Source organism: Lynx canadensis, chromosome E1 (genome assembly GCF_007474595.2).
Source record: "Lynx canadensis isolate LIC74 chromosome E1, mLynCan4.pri.v2, whole genome shotgun sequence".
Taxonomy (NCBI): Eukaryota; Metazoa; Chordata; class Mammalia; order Carnivora; family Felidae; genus Lynx; species Lynx canadensis.
Window position 1 is genome coordinate 26569340 of NC_044316.2, and position 25726 is coordinate 26595065.

The 25726-nt window shown below is 36.8% G+C and overlaps 1 protein-coding gene across 4 annotated transcripts in view; it reads right to left on the reverse strand.

Annotated features, from left to right (window-relative positions):
- The window catches only part of RPS6KB1 (ribosomal protein S6 kinase B1), a 39176-nt gene that overhangs the window by 7686 nt on the left and 5764 nt on the right, over positions 1-25726 (reverse strand). For 2 of the 4 annotated variants that reach the window (XM_030295249.1, XM_030295250.1), the window contains exons 2-12: positions 21885-21934; positions 20713-20833; positions 19440-19508; positions 9662-9809; positions 7478-7535; positions 5932-6032; positions 3865-3955; positions 3589-3679; positions 2984-3091; positions 2627-2689; positions 2363-2440 (exon numbers count right to left, since the gene is read on the reverse strand). In XM_030295249.1, the coding sequence (XP_030151109.1) occupies positions 2363-2440; positions 2627-2689; positions 2984-3091; positions 3589-3679; positions 3865-3955; positions 5932-6032; positions 7478-7535; positions 9662-9809; positions 19440-19508; positions 20713-20833; positions 21885-21934 (978 nt within the window). Of the gene's footprint in view, positions 1-2362; positions 2441-2626; positions 2690-2983; positions 3092-3588; positions 3680-3864; positions 3956-5931; positions 6033-6590; positions 7108-7208; positions 7282-7477; positions 7536-9661; positions 9810-19439; positions 19509-20712; positions 20834-21884; positions 21935-25726 lie in introns of those variants that run through there. The other 2 variants (XM_030295252.1, XM_030295253.1) reach the window with 2 other exon arrangements.

Consider the following 25726-nt stretch of genomic DNA (forward strand, 5'->3'; position numbering starts at 1 on the left):
GGATAAATTCAGTAATGAAGAATGAATAATAGTATTAAAATAAAACAATTTTGCAAACCCCTAATGAAATCTTGAAACTAGGCTAGAGTTTCTCAATCTCCACACTACTGACATCTTGGGCTTCATAATTCTTGTTGTAGAGGCCTGTCCTGTGTAATATAGGATGTCTGGAGCATCTCTGGCCTCTATCCACTGCATTCCAGTAGTATCCCCTCCCCAAATTGTGACAAATTGTCTCCAAACCTTGGCAAATTGAACTTAGCTGAGAATTACTGATGTAGGCAATGATCAATGACCACTAACATTACTAAAAAAAAAAAAAAAAAAAACAAAAACAAATGACCAAAACATACAACATCAAAAGTTTAATCAGAATCAGATTAAGCATCTAAATCTAACTACTAGGTTTCAGAAATACAGGGAACAGATGAATATGGTCAATGACACTATGGGGTTAAAAATCAACAAAATCAAAATGTAAGGAACCCTACAGGACAAATAACCCAGTTTCTTCAGTAAGTCCTCAGGAGAGGAATTGAGCGGGAGTGGGTATTATCTACAGATGGAAAGAGAACTAAGAGACACAATAACCATACTGTACATAGACCTTGATTGATTCATCACTGAAACAAACCAATGGGGAGCAAAACAAAACAAAAGAAACTGGGGAACTTGTCAGCTTTTTAGTTGTAATGATAGCATAGCAGTTATATTTACGTTTAAATAAGATGACCTGACAAGCTGGACAATTGGTACATGAGGGTTAATTATTCTTACAATTGTATATGTGAAAATTTTAAAGCAAGTTAACCTGTGCTCCAGGACCAAATTATCATCATTATCCTCCTCCTCCTCCACCTTCATTTCAAGAAATATAAACTATGTTTTCTCACATTCTGAGGTGGGAGAAAGACAAGACCACACTAACCCATTTACTCATAAACATATTGTAATGATCTATGTCCCCCTCAAGATTCATATGTTGAAGTTCTAACCCCCAGGACCTCCGAATGGAACCTTGTTTGGAATGAGAGTCAGTGAAGATGAAATTAGTTAAGATGAGGCCATTCTGGAGCAGGGAAGATCCTAATTCAGTATGAGTGGTATCCTGACAAAAAGGGAAAATCTGGACACAGATCTGCATAAAAGGAAAATGCAAACATAAAAGCAGGGATCGGGTGATATGCCTACAAGCCAAGGATCACCAAAGATTGTTATTAGCAAACCACCAAAAGCCAGGAGAGTGGCAGAATGGAAGAGAAGTTTCTCAGGGCCTTCAGAAGAAACCAAGCCTGTCAACATCTTAACCTTGGACATCTAGTCTCCAGAGCTGGAATACAATAAACTTCTGCTTTAATCCACCTAGTCTGTGGTACTTTGTTACAGCAACCCTAGCAAACTAATACACATATATGCTGTATTTTTAAGAAAAAATTTCCAGAAAATTCAATTCAAAATAAGGTTGAATCAGAGGGTAACCACACTTACCTTGATAACTATTTTGTTATGTATATAAATGTTAAATGATTATGCTATATACCTGAAACTTATATAATATTATACATCAACTAAACTTCAATTAGAAATAACAAATAAAATGGGGCGCCTGGCTGGCTCAGTTGGAAGAGCATGAGACTCTTGGATCTCAGGATTGTGAGGTCAACCCCCATGTGGGATGCACAGATTACTTAAATAAATAAAACTTTTGTGGTGCCTGGGTGGCTCAGTCAGTTAAGCATCTGACTCTGGATTTCAGCTTAGGTCATGATCTCACGGTTTGTGGGATCGAGCCCTGCACTGGACTCTGCACTGACAGCAGGGAGCCTGCTTGGCCCTCTCTCTCTGCCCTTCCCCCACGCATGCCCTGTCTCCCTTTCCTTCAAAAATAAATAAACATAAAAAAAAATTAAAAAATGTTCCAACTGCTTGAAATATTTAATTGTCTTTAGCAACCAACCTAAAAATAGTTAACATAGGGGTGCCTGGGTGGCTCAGGTGGTTTAACGTACAACTTTGCCACTGGTCATGACCTCAGAGTTTGTGGGTTTGAGCCCCACATCAGGCTTTGCATTGACAGCGCAGAGCCTGCTTGGGACTCTCTGTCTTCCGCTTTCTCTGCCCCTCCCCTGTTTATACTTTCTCTTTCTCAAAAATAAACATTAAAAAAAAGTTAATCATCCTATACTCATCAATTGCTACTGGTAGTAAGTCCTTGAAAAGACTGCATAGAATAAAGATTCTGAAGAGAAGTCAAAGTTTTCCGAATTGTTAATATAAACAAAATGTTTCTGAATGCTCTGAGATTTTCTTATTCTAAAAAAGCACGAGGTCTTTCAAATAATATGCTTTCGTGTATACATACCAACAGAGGTTTAAAAGGGGGTTCCACCTTCCTAGCCAGCAGTTCTTCCCAATTAATATGCCTGAAGAATGGATGAGCCTAGAAAAAAGGACCAGAAAGAAAAATCAAGGGAAACAGACTTCACTGGATTGACAAAGTAACTGCCTATTTGAAGTTACACCAATCACAAAATAAGCTGTACTTTAAACAACTACATACAAGCTTCACAAATACATAAAATTAGCACTATCTTCCACTCAAACCACCAAACAGATCAATCCCTACTTGAACTTCTCCAGCATCCCCAGGACCAGCTCCAAGACGAGAAGCAGCATTTCTTTTCAGCAGCTTTAGGGAGGGGGAAAAAAATTGATGAACCTTAGTCAAATTGATTAGTTTTCATTTATAAAATTTGCTTGTCTATACTGCTAATCTATTTTGAGAAAATATGATTTATTAATTACTACTAAATACTGTTTAGGAATAAAAAGTAAAGAAAATCTTTAAACAAATTTGTACTTTACCTGCAAAAACTGTAGGCTTTCTTTTTTTAATATATGTGTATGATTCTTTATTCAAAACGTATATTCAATTATATCCATTTAAATCCCAGTAGTTGTGGCTTATTGTTTTGTGTCCTACCTTTTTAAGCAGATCTCTGGCTTCTTGTGTGAGGTAGGGAGGCAAATTGAGTTTACATTTGAGGATTTTGTCAATTGTTTTCTTTCTATTCTCCCCAGTGAACGGGGGCTAGGAGCAGAAGAGAGTGAGAAAAATCAGCATATAAAAAAAATAAAATCATCAATTTCCTGAATTAGTCAGTTATGCATAGACATCAGAAATATATGCTGTGATATGGGCTGACTGCTAAAGATCTGTAGTTTTTAAGCAATGGGACAGAAGAAACAGCAACATCCTAGAAGAAACTGGGTTTCCACTATTAACTTTGTGTGGTAATATATGAGCCATGTGCTTATATTCTTTACTTTCTCTATTTACAAAATAAGGGCAGTACCTATTTTATACCTGTTTCACAGGACTGCCGTGGCAGATCATTTAAAAAAAAATGTTTTTAAAAGTATAGGGGAAGTACTACTAATAAAGCATTATTAGCATGATTTTTTTTAATTTTTTTTTTACTCCATCAGTAACACTTTTAGAAAAGCACAGAAAAGGTCTCTTCCTATAATGATTTATAACTACCCAGCACAGACCAGAATACATGCAGCTTTTAACTGTGCACCTACTGCTCCAGTCAGCATGTCATACATTAATGCTCCCAAACTCCACCAATCCACAGCACGATTATGGCCACTTCTCATCAAGATTTCAGGGGCCCTACAATGAGAAAAATAATACTCCTAAAAAATTCACCCATTTGCATGTCATCTGAATTAGAATTTTAAAAACAATATACAGAGCAATTGTTGCTATCGAAAATATAGCACACTATTATTACGTAGCCAGGTAAAAGTCAGCTATTACCCCCAAACCAGTTATATTTCTTTCAACATGCAGCTCACATGTATTCTATTGTTCCACAAAATGTGTGTGTGACTGTTCCATCATGAATAGATTCCTTGCATAGTCCAAAGTCTGTTAGTTTCACATGACCTACAATGAAAGATCATAGCATGGTTATTCTGAGAATTCTAAGTATGTACAGTGTTTGAATGTATCATACAAGACAATAATCTACAATAATGTAGATTATTAATTATTAACTTTTTCTGCCTTAAATATTTTTTTGAAGATACAAAGAACTAGCAAGGTGCCATCCATAAAATGAGATGCTAACTCCCTACAAGGCTAGTGTAGTCATCTTTTGCCAAAGGCTCCAGCTTTACCTATACCTAGAATTCTCTACCATCCTGAGAAAGTAAACGCTGGAAAAATTCTCCAAAATCTGGCTTAAGTATACAACCCCTAATAAAGATATGCTGTACCTTTTGAACAGAGGTGTTAACCTGTACTTCAAATATGTAACTTTTACCACAGTGAACTGTGACTTGAGAGTTTTTAAAATGGTCTCAGAAAGTCACTGTAACAAGTTAGCTTATTCTGCCAATCATGCCAGTTCAGAAAAAGAAATGAAATTGCTACATGGCATGGGACCATCATCTCTTGCTCAGAAAGTAAAAAACTGACTACCTTACACAAAGAACATTTCAGTTCAAGTTTAGCTTTACTGAACTGTTATTAGATATCCCATGGTTCAACAATCCCAGGGACCCTACTATTCCAGGGTTGTTTCAGAAAAAAGAAAAGGCAATGGCCTACTGATTCAAATGTAAATGTGTACTTCACTCTGACACAGAAGAAATATGACCTTTATTTTCACAGAACTACCTGACACTGACACACTCAAGTTTATGGATCAAAGAAGTTAACTAGTCACTTCCCTATTCTATCCTTTGCCTTAGAATTCAGAATCAGAATCCAAGTTTGGGGGGATGAGAACAGAACTGGGAGGGAGGGAGGGAGATACATAGATTCCCATGATATACTTGGTTAAGTACAGCATTTCTCCAAAAAAAAAAAAAAAAGAAAGAAAGAAGAAAAACACAGTTTGAAATGGATTTATACTAGTGTCAGTTGTCCACACACCATTTCCTGTCCAAGAATTTAAAACTCTTAACTACCTCGTGTATCGTTTTGTAAACCTTGAAAGATCAGCTATTGCTACCAGCACCCCAACAGCCTGGTTGGTTGATTGAACTGCAAAGTCTACATAGCCCATATTACTGTTGCATAAATTGAATGGTCTGTAGCAGCATGCAGTTGTAATCAAGACTCAGTCTACTCTACCTATAGCTGTACAGAATATTAGCCTTTCTAAATTTTTTTTTTAATGTTTTTATTTATTTTTGCGACAGAGAGAGACAGAGCATGAGCAGGGGAAGGGCAGAGAGAGAGGGAGACACAGAATTGGAAGCAGGCCCCAGGCTCTGAGCTGTCAGCACAGAGTCCGATGCGGGGCTCGAACCCACAGACTGTGAGATCATGACCTGAGCTGAAGTCAGACGCTTAACCGACTGAGCCACCCAGGCGCCCCAAGCCTTTCTGATTTTTATGTTTGTTGTTACAAAGAGCAAGAATAAACCGATGCCTACAATAAACATTTTCTTTCCAAGGCTGTATCAAATATTTTTGTTCCATTCTAATCCTTTTTTTCATAGCATCAAGAAAATTTATCATAAAAAGTACTGATTCTAATATTTATGTATTTTTATCCTTAAGGAAAACCCAATTTATAGAGTTAAGATTTACTTTCCAATTTAAGGAACAAACCAAAATTAGAGTTGGACTGGCTTTTGATATATAAAGATTTCAAAAGAATTATAAGCTATACAGACCAAGGATTAAACTAAAAGGGTTGAGTGGCCAATTATCCTTAACTCCCTTTAATCTCATCAATTACAAATACCTAAATACCTAAATTTCAGCAAGTATTATGATGCCGTAAATTCTGAGGGAGGAATGTATAATAATAGATACGTGACTATGGGGCTTTGAAAAATGACCATGACCTGTGAGGGAGGATTTTAAGATGATTATTTACTATAGAATTGTTTACGGTATTTCTCCACCTTGGTGATTTAGCATGATATTCTCCGGCTTCAGGTCTCTGTAGATGATCCCCTTTTGATGTAAATGCCCCAAAGCCATGGAGATTTCTGCCAAGTAAAAGCTGGAAACAAAAGTGATTTAATAAAATTAAAAAGAGTAATATACTCAAAGCAGTTTATGTATGGAGCAAAATTCCTTGAAAGAAATAGACATGCACCAAAGACCAAATTAGTGGGGATGGGGGTGGGGATGGGGGAAAGAGATGGCATAGGATGCTGCCAAAAGGCATGATGACATTTATGTTTCACTTATTTAGTGAAACTATGTTTAATTTCATCATTAGAACATACTGCTAAAATTGCAAAGAAGTCCAGAATATGCCAAACTGTCACTGGTTTTTGTTCTGTTTGTGTGGCAATTAGGCCAATAGTCATTCAGATCAAAGCAATTTTCTCCCACCCACCCCCAATTTTAAAATCCCACAGGACATAGGAACTTTGTTATTCTTAGAGATTAAGTCTTAGTTTCAAAAGATACCTTATAAATAACCTGACCCTTAGAAGCCCGCTCATCCCTTAACACAGCTGCTATTTATATACAGTTCATGCCCACAGTATCTGCCCTCCCTCTTGCCAGCCAGCCCACAACTATAAACTGTGTGACACTCAAATTTATCTACCTCAAAAGAATAAAGGGCTGAGTCAACCCTGTCTGGATTCGAAAAGCACAAGGCACTGCAATACTGGCTGCATAACAATGTTGCAATCCTGCAGATTACTCCAGGATGGAGAGGGTGTGTCCTAGAGGACTGAGGCAGTTTCACAGCCAGCAGGACCACAAACACAGCCTCCAACATGGCTCAGAGAGCCTCCTCCAAAAAAGGGCACTTCATCCCTAAGGCTCTTAAATGCAGCTTCTGTGTTAGAAAAGGCCTGAAATTAAACAATGGAATGCAGTTTGGTAATTAAGGTAGAAAAAACATTTAAGTGTTTTCTATTCAATTAATGTGTAGGATAAACTGATTTATTGTTACCCAATACTGTCCTCTCACAAAAGGATGTGTATATTTTTAATTTGAAGCAGATGCCATCTTAAGAAATATAAGGGTAGATCCCATCCTGGCCATAGAATCAATCCACAGATGATGTGTGCCGGTTTATCACCTCCCTAAGACTGCACCTTGGGAACTGGAAAGTCTAAAAAAAAAGAGGAGATGATTTCTGATACTTTCCATTGTTCCACACATAAAGTTTCACCGGAAAACCACACTCACCCACAGCCAAGGCAGGCAGCTTACCAATTCAAGGAAAGAAAGCCCCAGTGAGAATGGTTCTGTTAAGGACTGGCGTGAAGAGCGTTCCACCCAAGGCCTGGGGGCAAAGGAATGACGTGACCTCCAAAAGCTGCCCAGTCCCATAGATACTTCTCCCCCTTGAAGTTCTGAGTGACTGACTGGCTCCAGAACAATTTATTGAATCATTTGGCTGCCCACAGTGAGAACAGGGCTTTACTTTTAATTATGTGAATCATTACCTGAATCCATGCAACCACAAAAATTTCACTTACCAGGCTGTGTCTTCCATAAATATTCCTTCTCTTTCTAACTGCATAAATAATTCTCCTCCTGTAAGGAAAAGGAAAAGACATTAGAAACAGAACAATCTTCATTTCCAACCCATTTCTAATGAGGGCTGTGCTTTCCTTTTAACCACAATTAAAAGGCATCAGCTCCTTAAAAATAAAAAACAGATCTAAAAACTATAGGTTTAAAACTAAGTCCTCAGGATTCTATTTTTAGCAGTGTTCTTATTCTTATGTGAAATATATAAGTTTTGGAATTCTAGGTTTTACATCTATAAACTTCAAAATAGTTATAGATTCCAGACCTGAGGTTAAAAGAAATCTTGGTTAAAGCTTCTCTAACAGTTTAACCTAAGCAGAAAAATGTCAGTATATAATTGAGCCACCCTTACAAATTAAAATTAGTAAATGCCCTTATTCCATATTTTCAGAATTCTTAATCTAGAGGAATCTGGCAGCAGCTTTCTTAAAAGCATGGCACTATTCTGAATATTAAAATAAATAATGATAATAAAGAATTATATCCCACTGAATAACCTTAGAATCCATGAGTCCACAATGATGTAAATCAAAGAAGAGATCAATAAATTTTTAAAATGGGAGAGAAGGGAAAGTTCTTCATTACAGTAAAATGCCAAATAATAAATGAATGAGGTATGATGGAATAAGAAAAATCAGTTGGCAATCATCATAGTTAAGTGTTTCAAGCAAGAATCAATGAATGCTAAAACTGTATGTGAAAGTTTGATGAGAGACGAGATATTTAAATAATCCCGAAGTATCTCAAGATACTTATTCATTACAAAGGGAAAATTTCACCAGGGAAAAAACTGGTAGACGCCACCTCATACATGTGATCAAAGTTAACATCAACAGTAATGGGACAAAGATATAAATATCATGTACCTCCTGATCTGACAGAGAAGGACACAGTGTCACTTCGATGGTCCTCCCAAAAATGCATGACCTGAACCTAATCTTGAGGAAACATCAGATAAGCCCAAATTGATGTGCTCTACAAAATAACTGCCCTATACACTTCAAAAATGCTAAGGTCAAGAAAGACAAAGAAAGAATGAAGAACTGTTACAGATTAAAGGAAACTGAGAGATATTACTGTATCAACGTTAATTTCCTATTTTTGATCCTTTTAGTAGAGTTAAGTAAGATACTGCATTGATTTCAGAAAATATACACTGAAGTATTTAGGGGCAATGGGAAATCATGTCTGCAACACTCTCTTGAGCAGTCCAGAAAAAAAATATATATACAAATACATGTGTGTGTATATATGTACACGCACATATATATATATATATATATATATATATATACACACACACATAAATATGTATATATACACATAAAGAGAGAGAAAAAGAAGGATGAAACAAAACTGGTAAAATGTTTGGGATATCTAGGTGAAGGATGTGTGAGAAGTCTTTGTACTATTTCTGCAACTTTTCTGTGTAAATCTGAAATTATGTCAAAATAAAGTTACCAAAAAATGAAAAAAATGGCAACAGTCCCATAAAAGCGAAATTCTGCAGCTTTCTGTTCCATGTTACAGACCATTGTGAAATCTGTTATTCAGAAAACTCACATGTGCTTGCTGGAAATAGATACTTGTGATCTAGAAATGATAAGGAAGCAACAAGTTTCTAGGAGGTGGTAAATCCTAGAAAGTGTGGATGTTTTCCAATGTAAACTTCATAGTCTATCAAGAAAGCTATATTAAACCAAAAAATTATTCTCTTTAGAGATCCAATTCCAAAAATATTCAATAGCTTAAACAATACTCTCAGTAAGTTTTCCACTTCAATTTAGAAAAAATGCTTTGATGATTCATGTAAATTATAGTATCTTACCCAAGTGCAGTCAATGTGATGGCTATCAGTTAGGGGTTTGTTATTTATGTAATTGATTACAAAGGGATAAGGATTAAGATAAAATTTTACAGATGGGGAAAAAAACTTTAACCTTTAAAGTTTCCTTCACATTTTTCTGCAAAAAGAAACATTTGGTCATATCTGAATTCCTTATGTCAATGTATTTGTCAATTTTAAGAATATTTAATCACATTGGGGAAAACATTTTTCCACTGGAAAATAATTTTGACCCAGTTTCTGGAGCAAATGCAAATAATTACACCAAACTGAGTGTACTGACCGCTGAGATACTCAAGGATGAGGTAGAGTTTTCCACCGGTCTGAAAGGCATAAATTAAATCCACAATGAAGGGATGCTTTACTTCCTCCAGAATATTCCGTTCTGCTTTTGTATGAGCTGTATCTTTAGCATTTCTTACTATCATTGCCTAAAGGAAAAGAGATGATCTATAAGAACATAACAGTAGACATTTTTATAGTATCTGGAAAATCTATTTTGTGCTTTTCTTGCCAATATTAAAACTATTAATCATAGTTCCCACTAAAGACGGAGCTAGGAATAATGGAAGCCATTCACTTCTTATATGCACTGTCTAGACTCTCTGCAGTGAACATGTAAATGAAAACCTAGATACCTTTTTAAAAAATGTAAACAGATCAAGTTTATTCATATATTCACTAACTATTGAATGTCTACTATGCTCGAGGCTCTGCAATAAGAAAGCAGAACTAACAGAAGTCTCCAGCCTATAGGAGTCCGAAGTCCCAGGGAAGAGAGGTAAGTCAATGCAGGTAAGCACAAGGTGCTACGGGAGAATGGAGAACTGCATCTGACCTGGCAAGAAGTGTTCCTGGAAGGGGCAATACCTAAGGTGTACAGTGAAAAATAATTAAAATGAAATGTAGAGGGTAAAAAAAGGCATTTCCAGTGCAAAAGAGGCTTGACAGGACATGTCTAAGGAATCTATAAGTAGCTCAGTATGGTAAGAAGGGCTAGAAATTAGGCTGGATATCTGGGTGGAGACCAGGAAATATAAGGCCTAGGCATCTAGACAAAAGCATTTGAATCTTAGAAGCACAGAAGAAATATTAAGGTTAGACAAATGAAAAACCCTTGGCTTTAAGACAGACAGTTTTAATAGCAGTGTGGAATTTTAGGGAAGAAATGAGAACAATTAGGAGGCTAGTACAGTAAATTAAGCAAAGTAAGACCTTAGGTAGAGTCCTATTGTAACTAAGGAAATTAAGTTGAGAAAAAAATAAAAAGATAAAGATGCATCATCAGCACTTGCTGACTAACTAGGTATGAGAAGAAATGATGATACCATGGTTTCTGCATAAGTAACAGGATAGATGATGGTTATCATTCAATAACAGGGAATGGAAGTCAAGAAAAAAGTATTGGGGAAAATGATGCACTGTTTTAGACATGTTAAGTCTGTTTAGATTATAGGACTAAGTTCTGGTACATGTAACATGAAAAAGTATATACACAGGTTATCAGCTGCAAAGTAGAAGGTTGGAAATAACCGAAATGCCCATGCATAGAATATTGACTACCTAATGTGTAAAAGAATGGGGAATAGCTCTATGAAAGGAAGGTGCAAAAGAGCATAGCATAGCATAACACAGCATAGCAGTATCACAGTAGTATGTTACCTTTTGTGTAAGAAAGAGGATAGAAGAATATATATCTGTATGTCCTTGTATCTTTAATAATGAACACAACTAAGATAAGCCAAAAGCTAATGACAAGCAGAAAGGTAAGAAGGGAAATCAGACTTCTCAGTATACCTTCCAAGTAAAACCTCAAAGGTTTTAGCATTAATTTTTTCTGTACCTAAATCATATATTACTGTGACTATAAAATGGAGGTTTTTGAATTCTGAACCATGTTAATGTTTTATACATTCCAAAAGTAAAATTAAATCGACAAGGATGGGGGAGGGAAATAAAATTGAATAAAACAGAAATACAAAAATGTAACTGAAAATTATAGTGACAATTTTACCACAGGAGAAAAATGATATTTAAATAACTTTACACTGCAGTCTTAATGATGTATATGTAAGCATAACAAAAACTGCAAAGTTTAAACCACACTTAGTAGGTTTGTAGCTGCTGGTAGTATTGGTATTATATTTCTCAAACTATTATGCGTGTATTGTACAACCGAGCAAATAAGTAACTTTACTGATGTTGCTACCAAGCTTTTCACTGTGGAAAACAGAGATACAAATATGGATTGAGAGAAGAAAAGCCCTATGGAACTGGACTGGAATTAGGAATATCAATTTGAAGCCATGATTTAAAAACAAAAACTTCCTTGCTCTATCCACTGAAAGAGTGGATACCTTGGTAGTAAGGAGCATAGCTGGCACCTAGATCTTGGTTTCTCCACCAAAAGAAACCAGGGTTCCTTAGAGAAAAAGATCATTCTAAACCAGGGTCAGGGAAAGGCAAGGTAAATCTGGAGCACTCTATTATACCAGGAAGTACTAAAAAACTGACAAGGATATGTCAAAAGGACATAGAACCCATCTTAACAGAGAGCTCTCTAGCAAAATTTGAGACAATTTGAGAACCAAAATGAATAATGAAATGGTAAAATAAAAAGTCCATATTGACTCTTAAAAATTAAATTTAGGGGCGTCTGGGTGGCTCAGTCGGTTAAGCGGCCGACTTCAGCTCAGGTCATGATCTCGCGGTCCGTGGGTTCGAGCCCCGCGTCGGGCTCTGTGCTGACAGCTCGGAGCCTGGAGCCTGTTTCAGATTCTGTGTCTCCCTCTCTCTGACCCTCCCCCATTCATGCTCTGTCTCTCTCTGTCTCAAAAATAAGTAAACGTTAAAAAAAAAAAAAAAATTAAATTTAAAAAAGTATATAAGGGGCGCTAAGGAATCTACTCCTGAAATCACTGTTGCACTATATGCTAATTTGGATGTAAATTTAAAAAAATAAAAAATAAAATTAAAAAAAAATGTTTAAGTATGAAAAACTCTTTATAGAAGAATGACAATATAGAAACAAAATAATAAAAATAGAAAAGTCTCCATTTTGTAATCACCCTAGTAATATTTGATTTGGGTAAGAAACAAAGGATGATAAAAACCACTAGATAAAAGATTATTAGGATGGGGTGCCTGGCTGGCTTGGTTGGTGGAGCGTGCAGCTCTTGGTCATGAGTTCGAGTCCCATGTTGGGCATAGAGATTACTTTAAAAAAAAAATTATTAGAATAGACTATTCATATCGCTAAATATTAAAAACAGTATTAGAATAAACTATTCATATCCCTAAATACTATACCATAGATGCTTATTAATTTAGGGGTGCCTGGGTGGCTCAATCAATTAAGTGTCCAACTTCAGCTCAGGTCACAATCTCATGGTTTGTGGGTTTGAGCCTCGCGTTGGGCTCTGTGCTGACAGCCCAGAGCCTAGAGCCTGCTTCGGATTCTGTGTGTGTCTCTCTCTCCGCCCTTCCCCTACTTGAGGTCTCTCTCTCTCTCTCAAAAATAAAAAAACATTTAAAAAAAAATTTTTTTTAGTAAATAATTTCAAAGGGAAGAGGGTACCTGTACTATGGCAAGCCTGTCAGACACCACCTTAACCAAGTGATCAAACTCAATTTCACCAAATAACAGAATAGAACATAATGTACTTCCTGAGCCCATGCACTGAGGACATAATACTCCTACAAAAAATATTTAACCTAAGTTTAAAATGTACATGTTTTTATAAGTAAACAAGGAAATATATCCAAATTAAGGGATACTGTGTAAAACAACTGACCTGAGCTCTTACATATGAAAACGCCCTTACTCTTAAGAGATACAGGGGCACCTGCGTGGCTTAGTCAGTAAAACATCTGACTCTTAATTTTGGCTCAGTTCCCATGGTTCATGAGATAGAGTCCCACATCGGGCTGACAGCACGAAGCCTGCTTGGGATTCCCTCCCTCTCTCTCTCTCTCTCTCTCTCTCTCTCTCTCTCTCTGCCCCTCCCCTCACACTCCCTCTCTCTCAAAATAAACTTAAAAACCAAAGAGAGAGAGAGAGATTAAAGAAAATAAAGATGAAACACCATGATGGCTAGAATTAACTTTCAAATTGTACAGCAAAAAAATAAAAATTCTGAATATACATAATTACACATATACATGGAAGGGACGAAGAAAGTGGGGGTAGACAAAATATGGCAAACTTAATTGGTGTTCACTGTACTATTCTAGCAACTCTTTGGAAAGTTTGAAAAATTTTAAAGATACATTATTTCTTAACTGCTCAGGAGGTTTGAGGTTGTTTTTTAAGTTTATTTATTTTGATAGCAAGAGAGATGGGGGGGGTGGGGAGGGGAGGAGCAGTGAGGCCGAGAGAGAGAATCCTGCCAACAGGCTCTGCACTGACAGAGGCTTGAACTCATGAACCATGAGATCATGACCTGAGCCAAAACCAAGAGTCGGATGCTTAACCGACTGAGCCACCCAGGCCTCCCAGTTTGAATTTTTTAAATAAGAAATTATGAGAAAGTCTGAGAAGCAAAAGACTAAGAGATAAGATGAAAAATTAGTAAAGTAGAATCACAGAAGTCAAGGAAAGAGAGTTTCAAAATGCTGTGGTCAATAGCTTCAATACAACAGAGAGCTAAATTAAAGATGAATTAAATAAAGAAAGACCACTAGATTCAGCCATTAGGAGATTAGTGGTGACTTAGGGAACAAGACTTTCATTCAAATAGTAGAGTCATTAAGTCAAAGTATAGTAAGTAAAAACAAACAAACAAACAAACAAAAAACAATAAAACATGACTTTTCAAGAAATTCAGGTATGAAAGGCGAAGAGGGTGGAAGCTATAGGGAGACTTTGTATGATCGAAGGATTTGTTTTACTAAACATGGCAAAGACATAAATATATTTAAACAAAGAAAGAAGATACGATAGAGGATGGAAAGAGAGAAAGAAGTGACAAAGACCCCATACAGGCAAAAAGGGATGAGATCCAAAACATAAAGAATGGGCTTAACCTTGGAAAGAAGGAAGAATACATTTCCCACTAACACTGGAAAGAAGGAAGTAAAGACAGGTGAAAATGCAGATTAATATGGTATTAGGGGTAGGGATCAGAACAGGAAGTAAAAGGAAATCACATATGACAGCCTCAAATAAAAAGAGAGGCAGTCTATTAAAAGAGGAAAGAGGGACTGATAGCAAAGTTGTAGAGAATGGAAGGAGTTGTCTAAGGACATGTAAAAAATAGTTGGTGAGTACTGGGGGTCCAAATAGGTTGGGGACTATGAATTTGTTTCAGCAGCAACCTACAAGTTTGTGTGATTTTTGCCAGCAATGTTCCAGCAGCTGACATACAGGAATAAAAGAGCATTAACAATGAAATTGATTAAGATTAAGGACTTTCCTAAACATAAGGTCAATGGGGCTAGCAAGTGACTGAAATGGCAGATTATGCTGATTAGGCTGGATTCAAAACAAAGTGAAATAAGAAGGGGGCTTAAGAATTGCAGGAAAAAAACAAAAACATCAAAGGACTAAAAGGTTTAGGGTCAAAGACCATGCATTGTGGGAATAAAGAAGAAAGTTATTGTTCTATTATAACCCAATACTTCAGAGATGAAGAATACAGTCATGGAGACTGGTAAAGTGGAATGGAGGTGAAACCTGATGGAGTTAAGATCAAGGAATTAGAAGGCCAAGCTATGGATTACTTACTTAATACAAGGAGAATGAAGACATCCAGGATGACAAGGCTTAAGAGTGAAGAAAAAAATGATAAAAGGTGAGAGAGGCTCCAACCCCAAAGTAGAAAGGATTTTGACCACAGTATAGAAGAGAAATGGTAACAATAAGCTTATCAGTTTTTCCCTTGAATTATATAGTAAGCAGAGTGATAGGCAGAGACTACATCTGCCTCAAACACTAAATCCTAGTTTCTAGCATAATGCCTGGCACACTGCTGGTTTTCAATTGATTCAATAAAAGAAAGAATGGAAGAAATATGACCAATCTGTGAACCACAAGCCTTTAACCAAAGGGTCTAAAACTTACAGTGTGGCCTGAACTAATACCATAGGCAATAGTATTTTGCTTCCAGGATACATTTTTGTTGCAACTGGTAAGAAAGGGAAATAGTCTTTTCCTCAACATTCCACCATAAGAAAATACCCAAATGGTACCATTCCTGTAAAAAAATCCCAAGATAATTGATAAATTCAGACAGACTGTCCAAATGCACACCTCATTTAAGATAAAAGACACCTGGTTCTACTTTGATTTCATCTTCAAGGAGGGAAAAAGAGATGTTCTTACCACATACTGAGTTCAAGAGCATTAGTATGCTCTGCTTCCAGGATAATAAAGTCAGAATAAAGAAACTCAAAGGCAGCATACAGTCATCTTAGCTAGTCAGGAATCAAAATTATGCACTTAATCCTAGCAACCTCTTTCATTATTTACCCTGTGAGCTTATTTTCAGGGGCAACAAGGGGGAAAAAATGAGACAATATCTGATTCTATAGCCAGGCTTAGGGAAAGAAAAACCCTGAGAGTAGGAGGGAGTGCTAAGCAAAAGGAGAGGCAAACAAGTTAGGTTTTAGAAGCCTGGGCCCAAAAAGGAGGTCCGACATTTAGCAATAATTAAATCTATGGATTTCCCAATACATTGCACCCATCCACCATCAGTAGAAAAAACAACATCCTCTTCTTTTCATTAAAGATACCCATGCCAGAAACATACTTCACTCAAGATAGAATTAGGACTAATTATGGTCAGCCCTGATTATAAAATATATCAAAAGGAATAAATTAACCTAAGAATCTTGACCAGTACTTCTTTCAACATTCCGAGAACAAGCATTACTACACCATCTCCAATTCTATATCTAACAGGTTTTACAGATCAATAATTAATCTAAAATGTTTCCAATGGGAAAGCCAGACAGTACATTAATTCTGACTTATTGATACAGAAACTGATGTTCAGAATATCTAAATTGCTGGAGCGCCTGGTTGCCTCTGTCAGTTAAGCATCCAACTCTTGATTTCAGTTCAGGTCACAATCTCACAGTTTGTGGGATCGAGCCCCAATGACAGCACAGAGCCTGCTTGGGATTCTCTTTCTCCCCAGAGAGAGAGGGATTCTCTCCTCTCTGTCCCTGCCCCGCTCATACACGTATGCACGTATGCACGCGCCTTCTCTCAAAATAAATAAAACATTAAAAAAAAAAAAAAAAAGAGTATCTAAATTGGTTCTTTAAGACAATCAGTGGGGAAGGGGGGTGGAGCACCTGGGTGGCCTAGTCGGTTAAGGGTCAGACGTCAGCTCAGGTCATGATCTCACTCACTGCTGGTGAGTTTGAGCCCCGAGTTGGGCTCTGTGCTGACAGCTCAGAGCCTGGAGCCTGCTTCAGATTCTGTCTCCGTCTCTCTCTGTCCCTCCCCCGATCTCTCTCTCTCTCTCTCTCTCACAAATATAAACAAACATTTAAAAAAAGAAAGAAAGAAAAAAAAAAAAAAAAGACAATCACCAGAAGCACCTGGCTGGCTCAGTTGGAAGAGTATGGGACTCTTGATCTTGGGGTCATGAATGCAAGCCCCATGTTATATAGAGATTATTTAAATAAACAAACAAACTTAAAAAAAAAAAAAGACAATCACCAATAAAGTTGTGGTCATAACATTTGTTCCTCACCTTGTAAAGTAAAGTCATGCATACCGCTTAAGTAAAAATCAGGAAGAAGATAAAGGTCACAGTATTACAAACGCTGTAATTTTTGTTAAAAGTCATTTTGACTGTCTTTTAATAGTTTTCTACTAAGACTTGTTTTAAGACAGTGCGATCTTTTCAGAAATCAGTCCCAAACAAAAAGAACAAGAAACCAAACACACATAATCCTTTTTCAATAAAACTAGGAAATGCACCTAACTCCACACCTCAAAAGGTGAAAACAGAGCAGGATAAAGCAATAATGACTTAGTAGAGTAGGGTATTATCAAGCCTAAATGCCTGCACAAAGAAATAACTCAAAAGAAGTTGATTCCATCCATATAACCCTAACAGGTTCAAAAATCAGAGACAAAAATAAAAAGCAAGAAGGAAAAAAAAAAAAAAAGAATCATTAGAAACTACAGAAGATGGAGGACCAAAAACAGGTAGATTGCTACCACTTGGAAAGGTGTACTCTCCAGAAAAAGTGAAGGATCAGAGTGAAGTGCTAAAGTAAAAACTTGACTTCAGTGAAAGTTTGCATGCTGACAAGGTAAGATCTCCATCTCTTCTCTCTCATCCAGCTCCAGGATGCTTTTTCTAGGCAAAAGAATAGAGGATCTGTCTCAGTACCAACTGACCTACAGACAAATATTTAGAGGTTCTCAGTCAGTTGCCAGCCAACTACACGATTATCCTACACAGATGGAACTTCTGATCAGCTTCTCAGAGTTCTATTCTTAAATATGAACCATCAGTGAAGAACACCAGACATCTAAAGAAGGCCTTTAATATGGAAGAAAAAGACTAAATCAAACGGAAAGAAAAGAGAAACTTAGAAAAGAGATACAATACACAGAACAAAAGAACATTTCAAAGAATTATCATTAATACCTTCAGAGGAATAAGAAAAAATACTCTGCTTATTAAAAAAGGATGCTATAAAAAGAAAAAACAGAGCTCGGGGGAACCACAAACATGATAGCTTAAAAAAAAATCAGTAAAAGGATTAGAAAATAAATTTCTAGAAAAATCTCAGAAAGTAAACAAAAAGACAAAGAAATGGAAAAGGTAAGAAAAACAGATGACGAGTTGAGGAGTTCCAATATCCAACTAACTATAAATCCAAGAAAATGGCAGAGGGGTAAATTATCGGAGACTATACAAGAAAATCCCTTAGGGCTAAAGGATTCAACTTTTAAGATTGAAAGAATAAAAATAAATAAAATAAGAAGGATCAAAAGCAAGATAATACATCACTGTAAAAAATTTAGAACAACAGAAATCAAAAGAAAATCTTAGATATCTTTAAGGAAAAATAGACCTCTACAGGAATAATGGGAATCAGTATGGCAAGGGACTCCTCAATAGAAACACTCAAGGCTAGATGGAAATAAAGCAAAATCCTGGATGAAAATGATTTTCAACTTCAAAACCACACCCAATCAAACAACTGTAAGGGTATAAAGAGGGAAATTTTCAAATATGCAATATTTCCCCAAAATTTTACCTTCATGCACCCTCTCTCAGGAAGCCACTAGTAGATAGTCACCAAAGGAGGGAACAACGGCATAAACTAAGAAAAAGGAAGATATGGGATCCAGGAAACAAAGAATCCAACACTGACAGTGCCAAGGGGATTCCAAGGATTTGATCAAAGTCCAGTAACAGCAGCTGTGCCTAGAGAGCTACCAATATAGACAGGAACAGGGGAACAGAAGATTCTGATGGAATATCTACAGGAAAATAAATGGAACTGACAGACTACCTAATAAGTGGGACCATAGAACACTGGCTTGAACAGAGTTGTTGGAAGGTATAGAAGACAACAGTAGGCTCAGAAAAAATGAAGCAAATAAGAGGATGGGAAGAAGAAGTGAATGAGAGTAGAGTGGAAGTCAATACACAATTCTAAAACTGAAGTGATAGCAGAATATGCTTATTACTTAGAAATATGGAGACCAGAACAAAGAGCCAAGAGAGTTACCTCAGAGGAAAATTAAGAGCTCTCCTTTCCACCCTCACCAAGCAGAAATAAAACAGGAATAACAATAATGAAACATATCTTATATTCTACGAGGACTTATTGTCTTAGAATTACATTTTCTTGACTAAGAATTTTAGGCCAAAATGTGGGTTTTGTAGCAATTAAGAATAAAGTTGGTGGGGGGAGGGGGGAACTCCTGCCTGGCTCAGTTGATGGAGCACGCAACTCTTGATCTCAGGGTCATGGAGTTCAACACCCACATTGGCTGTGGAGCATACTTTAAATTAAAAAAAAAAAAAAAAAAGAGAGAGAGACAACAAAGATGGGGGTAGGGGAGAGAGGAGGGAAGGAATCACCTTTTTAAGCACCTTCATGGCAAATATTTTCCCAGTATTTGCTCCTGTTACTTTCCGTACTTGAAAAACCTGGATAAAAAATACAAGTGTTTCTGTGTTATTAAAAGCTAAACTATGCTAGCCACACTCCCTTAATTCCTATTTATAGGAAACAAACAATACAATAGTTTATATTCTTATAAAAATTAGTAACACAAACACACAAAAATGAGCTAAAAGAACAGATTGTATTAAAGATTTAGTAGTGAAATCTCCTCCACAACATGGGGCCGTCCTATTTGGTCTGCTGACATCTGGTGGCAAAGCTGGTCAGTGACCATCCAATGATGAGCACTCTATATAACTTCATACATAAAATCCAAGTTTGCAGAAGCATAATACCAAAATTAAAAATTATAAAATATCTTATAAATTTCTTCCAGGAATGTCTCTGTCCTTGCTTCACATAAAACTTTAATAATAGTTGACAGGAATTACCATTTACCTATTTCTTAACTATATAGCTATATAAAACATCATCATGCAATACCTGAAATGATATGAGACTCTAAGTGCATGTGTTGCACATTCAAGATAATTAGAACACATTAGAATGTGTCCTTAAGCCTAAGAATAAACTACAAATGTCATGCTATGAAAAAATTAACCTACACAACAGCATAAATAGTTCTTAAACTTAATCCTAACTACTAAAATGGTATCCAAATTCTATCTTTTGATAGAGAATACCTAGGTATAAATTTTCTTGAGCAGAACATGCAAAGGTTAAGGTCATTTATTAGAAAGCCTTGAGCAGAACTATGAAACTAAGAAGTTCTCTTCATTTTTCTTCTCCCTTCTTATATTCTTCAGCTTCCCTAACTATTGCTCCAAATATTGCAAGTCAAAGAACACCAATTCAGATTTAGGTCTCAGTAACAGATAACAATTTAATGTGCCATGCCTGTTGAAAGGAGTGGTTTTTAAGAGGATACTTACAGGGGATACCATTTAACCAAAGGAAGGAAGGAATCTTCTAATAATAGACTTTGCCTGGCATAATTGCCTATTTATTTATGCAACAAATATCGACTGAATGCCTGTTATGTGTCAGTCTTTTATGTGCATGGTGGTAGGAAGAGAACTTCTTTACATCCCTCAAATAAAATCATGTGAAGTGATCATACCCTCTGCTGACAGCTAGCAAACAAAGATTGAAGAGGACTACTGAACCAGGGCGTAACAATTAATCTACCAAAGACAGACAACAGCTCATTTCAAAAATACTTCCTACCTTTCCATAGCCCCCTTTACCAAGTACCCGAAGTAGCTCGAAACATTCTGGTCTGATTTTTTCTGGCCCTCTGTTCACACTAGTTTCCGAAATTTCAAATTTCTCACAATGTTCCATGCCACTGGGGAGAAAAGCAAAATCAAAAGTAAATTCTCAACAAGTTAAATTGTCTTTAATATACTGTAATTGTAATCCAAAGAAGTAAAAAGGAGAAGGCATATAACAGCAAATTTACTACCTGTGCTCTGTAAACTAATGATTCAGTGACATAGTAGGTCAAGATTACGATGGATTGATAACTGTATATCTATTTGTTTACAGAACGTGCTATTATTTATTTTTGTAAGCATTAAGCACCCTCAAACTAAGATAAATTAGAACAAGTTTATTATATTGACAAAGGAAAAAAGTCTTCTGGTTATTCTTATTTAGTTCATTCAAAATGGCCATGAGATTTAGGTATTATTCAACTTTATTTGGAAACTTCAGAAAATCTGGGAACTTTCTAAAAGTACCCAATTAGCTCAAGTCTCTTTGCTACAGAAAAATTCTTGCTAATAAAATGTATCCATGCATCTTTCCATATCTACTATTAGCTTGATTTAAAGACTCCAACACTGGCATTTATTTTGTCACTTAAATGCTTTTTACATGAGCGATCTCAGTCTCCCCTCCAACCTATGGTTTTTACTTAAGGATGGGTACAGAGCAGATTAATCTGTTCTGTATTAACCACAGTCACCTAAAAGAACTTGCCTAAAATGACTTCTGAGATTACACAAATCATTTTATAAATGATGTATTACAAGCAAAATAAGAGCATTTGACTTTGGAAGACATTTCTAAAAATTTGATTTTTTAGTAAGAAAAAAAATCTCTATTGAACTAATAATAATTCCTAACCCACTCAGACTCATATTCAGTATACTGTAAGTCGGAATGAATACCTTTTCCTCAAAATCTATATATGATCTCAAAACACTAGATATGTTACTATATTGGTGCTAAACTCAATAAACCAAGTGCACGTGTGTATATATATATATATCTATATATACATGACTAGATAATTAAGAACAGGTTATTGCAATCACAGGATGGTTACAAACCAGAGCTGATAAAATCTACTTGTAAGAAAGGCAGCACAAGAAAATCTTTTCACATAAACTTACAGTTCATATGGTCCAACTCCCCCATGGTCCATGCTTTCATTTAACTGACCCTGAAAAATATGTTAAAGTTTTAAAAATAAATTATCTCATAAACATAAAATCAAAATACTTAACGCTTCAGGGGTGCCTGGGTGGCTCAGTCAGTTGAGTGTCTGACTTCAGCTCAGGTCATGATCTCACAGCTTATGGGTTCGAGCCCCATGTAGGGGTCTGTGCTGACAGCTCAGAGCCTGGAGCCTGCGTCTCTGTCTCTCTGCCCCTCCCTGCTCACACTCTCTCTCTCTCTCTCTCACAAAATATAAATAAACATTAAAAAAATTAAAAAAAAAAACTTAACACTTCACCCTACTACTAAAGAAGAATTAATGAAATAAACCAGCTTAAAAATTCTCAGTACTTTAATAACAGGCAAATGTGATGAATAAAATACGGTTCACAAGAATATGGGGACTTCACTTTTAATTTTCTATGACAACTAAGCTACAGATGCTACTTATCAATGATCTACAAATAAAACCAGGTGATTGTTCCTTTAAAAATTACATTTATTGGGGCACCTGGGTGGCTCAGTCCGTTGGGCATCCAACTTCAGTTCAGGTCATGATCTCACAGTCTAGGAGTTCAAGCCCCACACTGGGCTCTGTGCTGACAGCTCAGAGCCTGAAACCTGCTTCAGATTCTGTCTCCTTCTCTCTCTGCCCTCCCCAGCTTACACTGTCTCTTCTCTCTCTCTCTCAAAAATCAATAAACGTTAAATTTTTTTTTTTTAAAATACATTTATTCAGAGGCGCTTGGATGGCTCATTTGGTTAAGCGTCTGACTCTTGATTTCAGCTCTGGTAGTGAGCTTACGGTTCTTGAGTTCAAGTCCCACATCAGGCTCCATGCTGACAGTGCGGAGCCTGCCTGGGATTCTCTTCCTCCCTCTCTCTCTGCCCCTCCCCAGCTCCTGCTCTCTCTCATGCACACAAGCTCGCTCACACTCTCTCTCAAAATAAATAAACTTAAAAAAATTATTTATTCAAAAAATACATTTTGTGTATTATAAAACTAAAGCACCACATTCTGAGTTACTAGATCAAACAATTTACACCAAGTGGTACTCTGATATGCTTCTGAAGCACAAAAACTAACACAATGTTATAAGCCTTATGTAACTACAACCTAACTAAGCCTAAGGCAACCACAACCAGTTCACAATATTGTAGTGTATGATGTGGCTGACCAAAGCAAAATAATTAAGCACTACCCTCAAATTGTCAGGAGTCATGTTGGCCAAATATTCATTCTAACCATAGTATAAAGGGATGCAAAATTTAACTAACCTTCTGTACACTAACAATGAACAATTCAAAAATGAAATTAAGATAACTCTGTTTAGGGGCACCTGGGTGGCTCAGTCAGATAAGTGTCCGACTTCGGCTCACGTCATGATCTCGTGGTTCATGAGTTCAAGCCCCATGCTGGGCTCTGTGCTGACAGCTCAGAGCCTGGAGCCTGCTTTGGATTCTGTGTCTCCTTCTCTCTCTCTGCCCCTCCCCTGCTCACGCTCTGTCTCTCTTTCTCAAAAATGAATAAACTTAAAAAAAATTTTTTATTAAAAGATAACTCTTCAGAATAGTCAAGAATAAAATAGCATCTATTAGAAAAAATTTATCAAAAGAAGTGTAAGACTTGTACATTTGATAACTACAAAGCATTGCTGAAAAAAATTAAAGAAGGGAGCCTGGGTGGCTCAGTCAGTTAGGCGTCCAAATCTTGATCTCAGGGCCATGACTTCAAGCCCTATGTTGGGCTCCATGCTGGGCAGTGGAGGCTACTTAAAAAAAATAATAAATAGGGGCGCCTGGGTGGCGCAGTCGGTTAAGCGTCCGACTTCAACCAGGTCACGATCTCGCGGTCCGTGAGTTCGAGCCCCGCGTCGGGCTCTGGGCTGATGGCTCAGAGCCTGGAGCCTGTTTCCGATTCTGTGTCTCCCTCTCTCTCTGCCCCTCCCCCGTTCATGCTCTGTCTCTCTCTGTCCCAAAAATAAATAAACGTTGAAAAAAAAATTAAAAAAAAAAATAATAAATAAAAAATAAATACCTAACTAAATCAAAAGACACTCCATGTTCATGGATCTGATGACTTAATATTGTTTAAGATAGTTATACTAACCAAACTGGTCTACAGATTCAACTCAATACTATCAAAATCCTATGTTCCTTTCTTAAAGAAATTAACAAGCTGATCCTAAAATTCATACAGAAATGCAAAGGACCCAAAGTAGCCAAAACAATCTTGAAAAAGGAGAACAAACTGGAGAGCTGACATTTCCTGATTTTAAAATGTACTATAAGGGTGCCTGGGTGGCTCAGCCAGTTGAGTGTCCAACTTCAGCTCAGATCATGGTCTCACAGCTCATGGGTTCCAGCTCTGAGTCAGGCTCTGTGCTGACAGCTCAAACACTGGAGCTGTTTTCAGATTCTGTGTCTCCCTCTCTCTCTGCCCCTACCCCCACGCACGTGCTCTCTTTCTCTCCCCCTCCCTCCCTCAAAAATAAATAAACATAAAACAAAATGTACTACAAAGCAACAGCACCTAAGACAATGTGGTACTGAGATAAGGACAGATATATAAATCAATAAAATAGAATTCAGAGCCCAGAAATAAACTCTTACATCTATGGTCAACCAATTTTTTACAAAGATGCCAAAAAAATTCAATAGAAAAGGGACACTCTTCCAATAAATGGTACTGGGACATTTGGATATCCACATGAGAAAAAATTGCTTTGGACCCCTACTTCACACCATACTTCCCCATACTAAAAAGTTAACTGAAAATTGATCACACGTCTAAATGTAAGAGCTAGAACTATAAAACTCTTAAAAGACACGTAGGATGGAATGAATCTTCATAATCTTGGGGTAGGAGATGATTTCTTAAGACACATCACCAAAAGCACAAACAATTAAAGAAAAAAATCAATAAATTGGACTTATTCAAAATTTAAAGCTTTTGCATTTCAAAAGGCAAAACCCACAGAATAAGAATATATGAAGGGGCACTTGGGTGGCTCAGTCCATTAAGTGTCTGACTTGATTTCAGCACAGATTATGATCTCACAGCTGGCCCCGTGTCAGGCCTTGAGCTGACAGTGCAGAGCCTGCTTGGGATTCTCTCTCTCCCTCCCTCTCTCTGCCCACCCCCCTGCATGCGTGTGTACATAAGTACTTGCTCTCAGAATAAATATTTTATTATTTTTTTAATGTTTATTCCATTTTTGAGAGACAGAGAGAGATAGAGCAGGGGAGGAGCAGAGAAAGAGAGCGAGAGCGAGAGCGAGAGCGAGAGAGAGAGAGAGAGACATAGAATCTGAAGCAGGCTCCAGGCTTCCAGCTGTCAGCACAGAGCCTGACGTGGGGCTCGAACCCATGAACTGTGAGATCATGATCAGTGAGCCAAAGTCAGACACTCAAACAATTGAGACACCCAGGTGCCCCATAAATAAACATTTTTAAAAAACAATATATGAAAACTTCTGTAACTCAAAATTTAAAACAACCTAATTCAAAAAAAATAATTTAGAATTTGCATAGGTATATCTCCAAAGATACACAAATGGTCAATAAGCACATGAAAAGATGTTCAACATCATCTGCCATTAAAGAAATGCAAATGTAAACCAAAATTATGCTGAAATACCCCTTCATATCCACTAGGATGGCTATAATTAAAAAGACAGAAAAACAAATTTGACAAGGAAGTAGAGAAACTGGAACACTTGTACACTGCTGGTGGGGAATGTAAAATGGTACAACCACCTAAATAGTTTGGCAGTTTAGGGGTGCCTGAGTGGCT